Source organism: Leptonotus elevatus, chromosome 21 (genome assembly GCF_054856555.1).
Source record: "Leptonotus elevatus isolate MCC_2025b chromosome 21, RoL_Lele_1.0, whole genome shotgun sequence".
Lineage (NCBI taxonomy): Eukaryota > Metazoa > Chordata > Actinopteri > Syngnathiformes > Syngnathidae > Leptonotus > Leptonotus elevatus.
The window spans coordinates 12,155,614-12,167,744 of NC_141259.1; the positions used below are offsets into that span (position 1 = coordinate 12,155,614).

Genomic DNA, 12,131 nt, shown 5'->3' on the forward strand with positions numbered 1-12,131 from the left:
CTTCCGTATTCAGTACAAACATACAGCACTACCAAAACAAATATATTTAAAATGAACTGCAAAAGATCATATATTATTTGACAAAGACAAAAACTAAGGACATTTTTGCAAATTTTACAAGTTGGTCTCTGAAAATGAGACGCAAAATGGTTGCTTGAAACTAATTTGGTAGACTTCCTGTATTTTGACATGATTTCTTGAGATCTTTAGGTGCCTCTAATTGCGATGGGCGCATCAACCAAATTTTATAAGTAAAACTGGTCTTGGGGGCTAATAAAAAAATAATAATAATATGACCATGTCCCACCAAAACTGCAGACTTCTCGTGTCTTTTCAGGCATCAGGTCTTTCCCTACCAAATTTCATATTGCTAAGTGAAACTTTCTCGTGCAGGCCAAGCAAGCACCTGCCCCCCCCGAGGGACTCGTGTTAAAAATAGCTCTTGTTGCAGTAGAAGTGAACGTCATTAGCAGGTATCACCACTAAGGGGCGACATTGAGCTGCTATGAGTCATCACTGTGACTTTGAAAGAACGAGAGTACATCGCCCCAAGACTGGCTTTATTTCTTTTTCTTTAAAACAGAAAATGATCACGATTCAGGCCTTTTCCTCCTCCTCCATTGCTCCCTCACGATAAAATCACCAACACCTACAAAACGGTATCAAAAGTGCACCATAGTGTTATTAATACATCTGACATTTTCCAATAATCTTTTTTTTTTGTGGTAATATTTATACAAATACCATTCTGTACACTGTAGAAATACACAATCCATGTCGCCCCTTGTAAGTATCTTCTTAGTTTAGGATGATTCCCATCTCGGGTGTGGGAAAATATTATGAATGATTAAAGATTCGTTCATCCCTCAAACTAGAACGTCACTCAAAAACAAAACATCTGTACAAATAGGCAGAGGTGGGCGCGTCAATGAATTTTGAGCGTCCATCCTTCGGCAATCGTCAACAGTCTGGGCACAATTCCGTCATCATTTCAAGCTGAACCGCCAAGCCCTCATTCGTCCACTGCGCACCCAAATGAGACGTCCGTGGCATTGACGGATTGCCGAATTTATTGACGGATTGACGATTAATTACATTGACGGACGAAACCCCACTTCCGTCAATGCTTAAATTTGTTAATTTTTTTTTAGAAGTTCGCCGTCAAATCGTCAATATTGATGAAATGCCCACCTCTGCAAATAGGCATGCTATGCCGTTAAAAGTATCCTTGACGCCATTTTGTTCGTTAATTGATCCATGGGCTGCTGCGTCGTTCAATGTCCGACTGTCCTCATCCCGGGTTTAGTCCCTGGACTGGTAGAAGAGGATGTAGCCCGACTCGGAGTTCTTGGAGATTTCCGAGGTGAGGCCGTAGAACTCCTCGATGGCCTGCGCGTCGATTTTCTGCACACACATACATACAGTGATCAAAAAAAGTTTAAAAGAAAATATATATATATATATGTGTACGAAGTGGGAAATCAAATGTTTATCTTCACCTCCACAATGTCGTCGTCAAACAGCAACCAGAAGTCGTGACTTTTGACGATGGCAATGTAATGACCTCTGTTCGGACCACTAGGGAGAATAAAAAGATAGGGTAAAAAGAGGATTTGATAAATGAGCAAAAAAATAATAATAATACTGCAAAAAGTACCAAGGATCTACGAGAGATAAGGCCTTTATTTACAAATGAATTTTTATAGTTGTATCGAAAAATACTGAAGTTACCACGTTTCCTCATATAAATGCTAATGAGTGGGAGGAGTGTATTTTTGCATGAGTACCAGGCGGGTAAGGCATTTTTATATTTGTGGGGGGGGGGGGCATCTATCCAAGTGGCATATTTATTTACACAACTGCAGAGTACCTTGATATCTCCCGTATTTGGGGTAAGGTATTCAATTAAAAATATGAAAAACCTTTATTTAGGGAGGTGTGTTTTTATTTATTTATGTTAACTCTTTGACTGCCATAAACGTTATAAAACGTTTAGCATAAACCTAGGGAAGGGCGCCGAGGACGTTAAAAGACGTCCCCTATGTTTTTTTTTTTTTTTTTCAAAAACGGGTGCAGGAAAGCCTTGGGCAGCTGTGCTGAAAATATCAGGCAGATCAGGTAAGTTTAATGACTTGTTTTGGCCTCTAGATGGCAGCGATGACTCTCTTTGCACAAGGTTGGATGGGCCGCCCACCGTGGGCGTCAGTAGAAGACGTGAGGCGGAGCTAGAGTGTTGAGGAGACAATGGCTGAATAAGCCCACAATGGCTGCCCAAGCAACCGGTTGCAAGCAGCTCACGCTTGAGCATTTTTTTCAAAGACGGAAAGCATCAATCAATACTAAAAAGCGCATTGATGTCAACGATGATGATGACAACGAGCTCTACGCCAAAGTTGGAAGCTTTGGCCTGTTACTATCACGTAGTAAGCCTCACCGGCTACGCGCGGCTAGCGCGGCTAGCGCTGCTAAGGCCGGAAAACGCGCACAATAGCCGGCCGGGTACTTCTGCACAAGCGGACATTCGATCGGGCGATGGAGAGTTGGCATCGACCAATGCAGATTGATGATGATGATGATGATGACTGCGAGTTTGACGCCAAAGTTGGAAGCTTTGGCCTGTTACTATCACGTAGTAAGCCTCACCGGCTACGCGCGGCTAGCGCGGCTAGCGCTGCTAAGGCCGGAAAACGCGGAGCTGCACAAGCGGACATTCGATCGGACAATGAAGAGTACCCCGAGTCCAATGCATATTCATCGGAGGAGCGGGTACAGTCTGATCACGGAGAAGACACTGTTTCTGGACTACGATGCCACCATGAAGGGAGTGGATAAAATGGATCAGAACATCTCCTACCAACCCGGTATAGCAACTGAAGGACACGGGGAAGCGAGACGTAACACCACCGTAACGTAACCGTAGCATGATCCTGATATTAGACTTGATGACACACTGCAGTATATACTTGCTATTCCCCGGAAAAAAACGGCCTGCAAGAAAGTGGCACACGCGAAGAGGCAATCTGTTGTGCAAATGCTGTTACGTCTCTTTGCACGCAGGAGAGTGTTACAAAAAGAAAAACTGTCGTTGAAACATCCACATATTTGTAAATAGCACCACAGTTGCACACATTTGTAAATAGTTTGCCAAATTGTTGTCAAATTGTTACACTGTTGAATGTAAATAAACGTATTTTGCTATCAAAAAACACTTTTTCATTCTTGGTGGTAGTGTTTTATAGAAGTAAAGCACTATTTAGGTGTTTGTGGCATCATTCATGGACAAAAAGAAGTGTCAAATTCACTAGAATGCATGAAATAATATCGTTTCACTAAAAGCTTGATTTCTCCGTATTTTGGTCCAACACAGGCGAAATTGGGTCAAACTAACCATTTTCTATTGTTGATTACTAAAGAACGGAATAAGGTAGAAACAAACTCTTTTTTTCTGATGAAAGATGAAAGTCCAATCTTTCATTTGGTAGTACGTGTGTTTCCATAGTCCAAACAGAACATTTTCTGTGGACCTTGAAAATCAGTCAAAATGCTTAAATCGGCTGGCACTGGCGGCATCCCTTTTCTGAAAACGTCTGGCAGTCAAAGAGTTAAAAAACAATTCTGAACCATATTTCCTTATATATTTGCCCGTGGGTCGAGTATCAGATATCTATTTGGGGTAAGGAATTTATTAGTCGAGGTCTTTATTTAAAGAGGTTTTTTTACATTTAGCTAGAAACAATACGGAATTGCATTTCCTTATTTCCTTCATTAAGGGCGGGGGGGCCTAACATTACGCATTTTTATGAGACTGGAATTTATCTTCACAAATTCTGACACTGCGTGAACCTAAATGTTCGGAGTGTTGCGTCCGTACCTCCCGCAATGCACGACCACGGCGACCAGGTCGTAGAGCCTCTCGGGATTGGTGGCGTCTCCGGACGTGTTGAAGAGGCGCAGCTCCAGCGGGAAGACGACGCGGTACGACAGCTTGGTGTAGCGCTGCAGCTGCTCCATGTACTTGAAGCGCTTCAGGTGCAGGGCCAGGATCATCGGCAGCTTCTTCACACGCATCCTGCGGCGCCGCCGAGCAGACAGTTACGCGGGGTACGCACTTGTGATACACACCAATTTTAAAATCACACACTTACGATCAGTGTAAAATGTCACTAAAATATTATCTTGTGGTGTGAGGTTTGTTCAGGGTGACTTTTTTTTCCTTCTCCCTGAGCAACATGGCCGACAATCGTCAAATAAAACGGTTCAATAGTTAAAGCAGGCTGCGATGATTGGGTCAAATTTGATACGAAGGACCGATTATCAGATGTTTTTGAGCAATTATCATTATCATTTTTCTTCCCAATCTGCTCGGAAATTGTTGACAATCGTGAATGTTAGAACTGTTCAATACCTAAAGCAGGGCACACACGTGCTAATAATCAGGATGAGTTTCAGCATTTTACCTCGTTTGCAATCCAAAATCAGCAAATGCCTTATTTTCAAATGTCTGAAGGATTACCATGAGTGAGTCGGGCCAATAATTGTAAATGTTAAACCTGTTCAATATTTACGATTGAAAATCCAAAAGGGTACGGTAATGTAAAAAGATTATCCTGAGTGATTATCATGCGTGCCAGGAGTAATTTCTCCAACAAGTGTGGCCGACAATCATAAATGTTAAGACAGTTTGGTATTTAAAAGTGGCAAATAACCGGCCCAAATTGAAGCTTTTTCACCCTTTTGATCAAAGTCAGTCAAGACCTGATCAATTAAACACCTCAAAGATTATCGGGGCCGGTAATCGTAAATGTTAATCTAGTTCAATATTTACGATCGCAAATCCTAAAGTGTGCTGTAGTTAACTGCCAAACTAACAGTGGTGGAATGCAGATTTATTTTTATTTTTTTATCGTCATGCGCGTGGAGTCTCTAAAGTTCAAACAAACCTTTTGTGCGCCTCCTGCTTGCTCCTACATTCTTCACAGTAGTATTTGTACTCGCTGCACAGTGTCTCCGTGTTGCTGAAGCCTCTGAGGGGCGAAACACGACTCAATTGGACTTGCACACGTTTAAGACAGCCGGCCCTCCACATGAAACGGCCGTTACCTTAGGCAGTGTGTGATGGAGGTATTCTGTTCTACATCTACAGAAAGGTCCAGAAAATCCTCATCTTTGCTGCTTATCTGCAAGGACAAGATGGAAAAAAGATGATACAGTTGCACTCCAGTCCAGTGGGTGGCGCTGTTACAAAGTCAACACATGCAGAAAAAGATGTTTAGGTGCTATTTTTATGGAATTGATATTTAAAAAAAATGTTTTACCTGCTTTTAAGATTTGACCCAAAGTTAGAAATAAAATATATATATATTTTTTTTATTATTATTATTATTATTATTATTTATTATACTTAACAGACTTTCTTACCGTTTCGCATGTGAGGCAGCGGGTCTCGTTGGTGAGGGTGCCCTGGAAGATCTCGTGCACCCAAGTGGGCGCGGGCGCGGCGTTGCTGTTGTTGTTCTGCGAGTCCAGGGTGCCGTTGGCCAGGCGGCCGTTGGTCTTCTCCTGCTTGCGCTCCTCCTGGAGCAGGTCGGCGATGGTGTTGAGCAGGTAGTTCAGGAACTCGTGGGCGTCCTGCTGCATGTAGTTGTCAAACAGCTCTGCGTCCAGACAAAATAAGCAGGTAGGATACGGCTGTAAAATAAATTCTCTGATTTTGTTTCCCGTTAATTCTCATTACTGATTTTTATTTTTTTTTTAAGCGGCCGTGTCTATCCTTAAGTTAAATAAGGTCGCTTAACAAATTTCAAAATAGTTGTCGATTCATTTGATAGTCGATTCATTTCTGCATTTGTAGTCTGTGGGAAAATGATCCTGCAAAAAAAAAAAAAGTTGAAAAAAAAATCCACACATCTGTTTTAACTCATTCACTGCCATTGACGACAATAGACGTAAAAAATATACTATTTCTATTGAACTTTTTTTATTTCATTTCATTTTTTTATGAAAACCTAGAAAAAAAATTGTATTGTACATTTATAACAGATACAATTTGTGATTAATCGCGAGTCAACTATTGAAGTCATGCGATTAATTACAATTACAAATTTTAATCATCTGACGCCCCTCATTTTTACTATTTTTTTTTAATTAGGGCCGTCGGGCGATTACTTTTTTATTGTAATTAATGACATGACCTCACTAGTTAACTAATGATTAATCACAAATTGTATATCTGTATTGAATGGAGAATAAAAAAAAATCTAGGTTTTCATACTCTTGTTAGCAAAAGTGGAAAAAAATGTTAAACTAATACAAATAGTTCAAATGAATTTTTTTACGTCTATAGCCGTCAATGGCAGTGAATGAGTTTAAAAAAAAACGACAAAATCATTTAAATGTCCAGACCTTAGGAGATAAAAAAATAAATAAACTGATCATTGATGTCCTTCTTACCATTCTCTTTGCGCAAACGCGTGATGAACTTCTTTGGCGGTATAACGCCCACTTTCCTCTTCTGGTTGGCGATGCTGTGGAAGAGGTCAGCCAGGCAAGTGAGCAGGTTCTCCTTGCGCCGGGGCTGCCCGCGATACGCCAGGATCTTCTCACGGAAGGGCCGGCAGAAGTAGAGCGCCTGCAGCACCGAGTTGCAGTAGCAGGTGTTCCCGAACTGGGTAAAGAAATGAGGTTCTGGTTGACATAAGTGGGTACATCTAAAAAAACACAGCATCTGGTGAAAGGTGACATACGTTGACCAGGCCGAAGTAGTGCTCATTGACCGGAAACTGCTCAGATCCAATCTCTTTCTCCAGAGCAGAGGCATTGGCGCCCTGTGAAGGCCAAAAAAATATATATATCAGGCGTTATTATGTTGCATTCCTACTTACGTACAGGAACGAGCCCCGTCGTAAAGCGAGGACCCCTGTTCTATATATGCGGCTGGGAGTGGACAAACTGCGCAGCTGATGTTCAACCATGTCGTCATCGCCTTGCGTTAGGAATACCAAGTAGCTTGTCAAAAAAGGGCCGAGCATCTCAACTTGTCCCTTACTCCGAAAATTATTTAATTAACGCGGCGTTTGCCCGTCTATACTCCAGATGTGCGCTCCACTGCTTGACGAGCTGTCACTTGTTGGCTGCTTGTTAGCCTGACATTAGCTAGGTGGCTAACTAGCGCCCTTTGCTACAAACAGGGGTTCGAGTAGCACACTAATGTACACATTCGGCACGACGGAAAGCACGCGAAGACGCGGCCGAGAATCGCACGACACTCACCATGGTACAAAAAGAGGCAAATTTGGAGACTGTCATTAGGATTTCCATTCAGCCAGAGCCATCTTCCAAGCACACCGCCTCGCTCAACCAGATAAGCTCCCGATGATTGCTTTGCTAGAGCAGTAGCAACGGCCAGGCACCCAGGCAGAGGAGGCGTCCAGAGGCTAATACAGAAAAGCGAGAGCGTTCGCTGCAAGCTACTTCCGCATTGGGCAAGTGGCCAAACAACATACAACACGTGAAGAGCTTAGGCCTGAGAAGCGAGAGGATTCGCTGCAGGTTACTTCCGCATTGGGCAGCACCCACTACCGTCGTCACAGATGGTGCTTGTTTTTGTTTGTTTTGAGATCGATTTATCTATAATTTTAGATACTGCAAAGCCACGTGTAAAAACGAATAAGAATGGTATCGTAAACGCGTTCGACACGCGCAATTATGTCATCAAAAACGACACACTCAGCTCTTCTCGTACGCAAAGCAGCTGCCAACCCGTAGTGCGTTTCTTGCGCATGCGTCTTTGGTGACGAATGAAACCTTTGTCCGCCTGTAATAAAACTCGGTTAAACAAAACAAATAATATCATTAGGTTTTTACCAGTATGTATAAATAAATAAATGTTAAGTCATAATTATGATATGCTATATCCTAATAATGATATACTGCGCGTCCTTTTTTTACTGGTGGAAATTAGCTTACACTATACTGAAGCAATGGCAGCCCACTTTTAAAAGAAATTACAGAACATTGTATAAAATCAAAAACACCAACTTGAAGTGAATAACTTAATGGCAACATTTTGCCCTCTTTCTTTTATTATGTTTATGACTACTGTATCTTTCTTTGACTACTCTTTGTGGAGGGAGACAACAACATGTTTATTTTCCGTTGATTTTGTGCACATGGCAAATACAAATGTGCATTTTTTTAAAGTGCAATTTTACTCTTTAAAAAAAAGTCATACGCAATGAACAAAATCCCTGTAATTTTCTCGAACGTAACTGATCCAGGCTCAGCCCACGCCAAAGCTTTAGCCTTTTTGTTCAGGCAATGACACGGGGCAGCCTCATTTGTAACCCAGCAAGGCGGAGCTTGAGGTCCTCGAATCTCTCTTTCCGCCGTACCCGCCATCTTGTCGAGACCCCGGGGTAAGTTGTTCTCCGGTTAAAGTTACAAATTTCACCCACAAAAAACTCCCGTTTCGTCGACCTTTGCACTTGCGTATGTAGCTCAACACCTATTTTGTATGTTTGTAGTGAAAATATGCTATTAACTCGCCGGGGAAGAACTGTAAAGCCCGCTAAATGTGAGCCGTAGCTGCGGCGTGCTTCTCCATGTGGGCCTCGAAGGAAACAACCACTATTTTTTTTCGTTCTTACACGTATTCGACCCTTCTTCAGCTTTCACAATTGTAATTTGTTAGTTTGCCAGTGTTACCAAATGTCCTAAAGCCTTTTTGAAATGTAAGCGTCTTACATGTGACGCAGAGCTGTGTTAGCTGTTAAATAGCCTAATGTACAGTTGCAGCAATAGTTGCAATTGAGGGGAGTAAACTGTTCAAAGTAAAACATACATGCAAATAAATATGTCAGTCACTTGTAAAACCACAAAAAAAATGCTCAAGACTCGTTCTAGATCATGTATCTCAAGACAAATTTCACATATTTACTTTATTTGTCTATTCTTTTCAGTAATCAGGCAACATGACGAACACCAGAGGCAAGAGGAGGGGGACCAGGTACATGTTTAGCAGGCCATTCCGCAAGCATGGTGAGTGTTTTTTTTCCCCCAAAGTTGTGCAAGTAAATGCTGTCGTTGGAAGCCGTGCACGTTGACACTGAATTTCCTTCCACAATTTGACAGGCCCGATTCCCCTGTCCACATACATGCGCATCTACAAGAAGGGCGACATTGTTGACATCAAGGTAATGATTCTATCAGGTGGATTTTGAATTAAAAAAAAAATAAAAAATAAATGAACAGGGTGTGGTGTAATTTGGCCGTGGCACTTGTTTGTTGTTTATCTAACATGGGTTATTCATTTTGTAAATGTTGGATATAAAATATTGTATACATTGTGACATTATCATCCGTTTGAATCGATTCTAAAAAATACATTTAAAGTATAAATTGGTGACCAATGTCATGACTGATTGTGTGTGTGTGTGCTTTTTTTCTCTCCAGGGCACAGGTACCGTTCAGAAGGGTATGCCACACAAATGCTACCATGGCAAGACCGGGCGCGTGTACAACGTCACCCAACATGCCGTCGGTGTCATTGTCAACAAGCAGGTCAAGTAAGTACCACGGACGATATTTTAAATGCCTCCAAAAGGATTAATTTGGCCCGAGGAGAGAAGTAAGGCAACCCCACGTTCACTTTGCCACCGGGACAGTTCGTGTCCACTGTGTGGTCATTCGTGTGGGGGAAAGCACTCGGACCTCTGGCATCCTTGGTCTCAACCGACCTGTTAGAGCTGAGGTGCTTGCGGGGTTACAACAAACGATGGCAGATATTTAGAAAATAGCGCTGTGGGGTGGGGCGACAAAGCTGAAAGTGGTGCCGGTTTCAAACATTTGGATTGCGGGTGGTTTGTGCCTGCAGGGGCAGGATCCTGCCCAAGAAGATCAACGTCCGCATTGAGCACGTGAAGCACTCTATGAGCCGCGCCAGCTTCCTGAGGCGCGTCAAGGAGAACGACAGCAAGAAGCTGGAGGCCAAGCAGAACGGCACCTGGGTGGAGCTCAAGCGCCAGGTCGGACGGAGCGCGCCGGAAACGGTCACGTTTGAGTCTTTCCTCGCAAGCCGCTTGTGACGTAACGTTCTGTTAAATGCGTTCTTTGCAGCCTGCTCCTCCCCGCGAAGCTCATTTTGTCAGCACCAAGAAGAATCAGCCTCAGCTGCTGGAGCCCATCCCCTATGAGTTCATGGCATAAAGTGCACGTAAAATAAAGATGTTTGTTCACAGCTGTCGCTGCTCACGTTTGATTTCATTTGACTTTAAATACATTTGTGTTTGAAAAAAACACAAGTACAGTGCATCACAAATGAAAATACCTTGGACAATGACTAACTATAGAGTGAAATAGTTAATGTTTTTGTTTTGATTGTAGCTTATTCATTCAAAATTTGCCTAGAAATTAGAATCAACCATCAAAATATGGAATTGAAATTAGTAGGAATTGGTCTTTAGATTTGAGTAATACTGAAACTAAAGTATTTTGAGATGCATCTGTACATTGGATGTGATCAGGTTGTATATTTTTAAGATCAGTCAGGCTAGAGAGAAATAAATTATATATTTTTAGGTTCCAGTTTATTTTGTACACTTTCAAGATTAAAGTATTTTTTTTAGATTTAAATTTTCAGCATTTTTAATTACTATTGAGATAGTCAGGCTTATAAATATTTGGGGTGGAAATGTTTTGTTTTTTCTTGAGGAAAATCATTTTATAGTGGTGTAAGGTGTATAATCGGACAATATAGTTTTCAAAAAGAAAAATATGTATTTTCAAAATAAGTACTTTTCTAGAAATATAAAATGGATTATTTAGGTGAAAACTTTTTTTTTTAATCATAAATGATCATACATTTATTTTTGAAGATAGATGAGCCATATTATTGTGAGAATATAGTAGTATACTTGAATTAAAAAAATATATTAAAAGTCAGAATATTACGTGAATAAAATACAACCTGCAGCTGAAAGTCAGAAAAAGTTATAGTTTGTTATATGATGGTTTATTAAATCGTATGTTACTGATAGATTTACGTGTAATTCGACGTAAAGTAGTAGTAGTAGTATCACAAAAAGTCCACTAGGGGGAAGTGTGCAATAAGGGAACTGCGTTATTGGAGGCCTTGTTTGTTTTCTTTTGATCCGAAAGGACACTACAGTTTATTTGAGCTATAGCATAGTTACAGAAAATTATCACAAATATTCAGTGTACTGTACAGTAGTTGACTAATTTGATTCTGGATCATGAATGAAATACATACAGTACATATATGATTATGTGCCTTCTTATTTGACACATTCTTACACCCTGTTCGTAGCCCTCACCGTTGAAGTAATTATCATTAATCCTAATTCACAAACATTAACACATAAAATGAAATGAAAGGAACAAATGTTTTTGTGTGTGTGTGTGTACCACTTGTTTAATCAGCGCAAGCCCAACATGGCTGACTGCTAATGTGACAAATGGGTTATCTGTTCCAACCTGGGTACTTTATCCAATATTGACACAAATTAGCTCCAGTATGCCCAGCGAGATCTGAGGCGACGCGATGAAATGTGTGCATGTGATAAAGAACACTTAATTTTTTTGACTCACGCGAAGACGATGGATTCTCTTAAAGCGGGCATGTGGAAACTTTTGTCAATAATTTTTTTTTACTCTTGTCTGTTTTCAGAATTGCATCAAATACTCTCAAGGGCCCTGAAGCCTGTTTTCACCCTGGAAAACCCTTGAAGGCCCCCCGAGGTCAGGGAATTCAGTCTTATCGGTACAGAGTAGCATAAGGGATAAGATAAAAGATGGGCAAACAAAATGCAATTCATCAACAAGGGAGCTGGCAGTCAAAGCCCCTTCGTATTGATCCAGGATGTCTGCATTTTTGCTTGTAGCGTTCCAGATAAGGAAGCACTGATAAGTTGGCGTACGAGTATTCCATCCTGTTTTCTCATACAGACAAAATCTGACCAGAAATACATGCGGGCGGCTCTCAGTTAACATTCACGCCAAGTAGCTCCACAGTCAGGCCACAATGAAGCAAAAAATGAAAACACGTAGCCTCATGCTTCATGTCAGATTAAGTCTAACAGAAGAAATATTTTTGTCAACTGCAAATGGACACAGCT

General features: G+C 41.3%; 2 protein-coding genes across 2 annotated transcripts; one reads left to right on the plus strand and one right to left on the minus strand.

The window, feature by feature from the left end:
• Positions 1 to 543: 543 nt before the first annotated feature.
• usp12a (ubiquitin specific peptidase 12a) lies at positions 544 to 7,771 on the minus strand. The gene is made up of 9 exons (XM_086066484.1): positions 7,270 to 7,771; positions 6,744 to 6,824; positions 6,451 to 6,664; positions 5,419 to 5,654; positions 5,101 to 5,177; positions 4,941 to 5,024; positions 3,872 to 4,069; positions 1,500 to 1,578; positions 544 to 1,404 (listed from the first exon to the last, which is right to left on the minus strand). Exons 1-9 carry the CDS (start codon positions 7,315 to 7,317, stop codon positions 1,303 to 1,305), a joined length of 1,119 nt encoding a protein of 372 aa, XP_085922610.1. The 5' UTR covers positions 7,318 to 7,771; the 3' UTR covers positions 544 to 1,302.
• A 560-nt stretch (positions 7,772 to 8,331) lies between these two features.
• Positions 8,332 to 10,234, plus strand: rpl21 (ribosomal protein L21). The gene is made up of 6 exons (XM_086066148.1): positions 8,332 to 8,414; positions 8,958 to 9,036; positions 9,130 to 9,191; positions 9,451 to 9,563; positions 9,872 to 10,022; positions 10,114 to 10,234. The coding sequence occupies exons 2-6, from the start codon at positions 8,970 to 8,972 to the stop codon at positions 10,201 to 10,203; spliced, it is 483 nt and encodes a 160-aa protein (XP_085922274.1). The 5' UTR covers positions 8,332 to 8,414; positions 8,958 to 8,969; the 3' UTR covers positions 10,204 to 10,234.
• Positions 10,235 to 12,131: the final 1,897 nt, after the last annotated feature.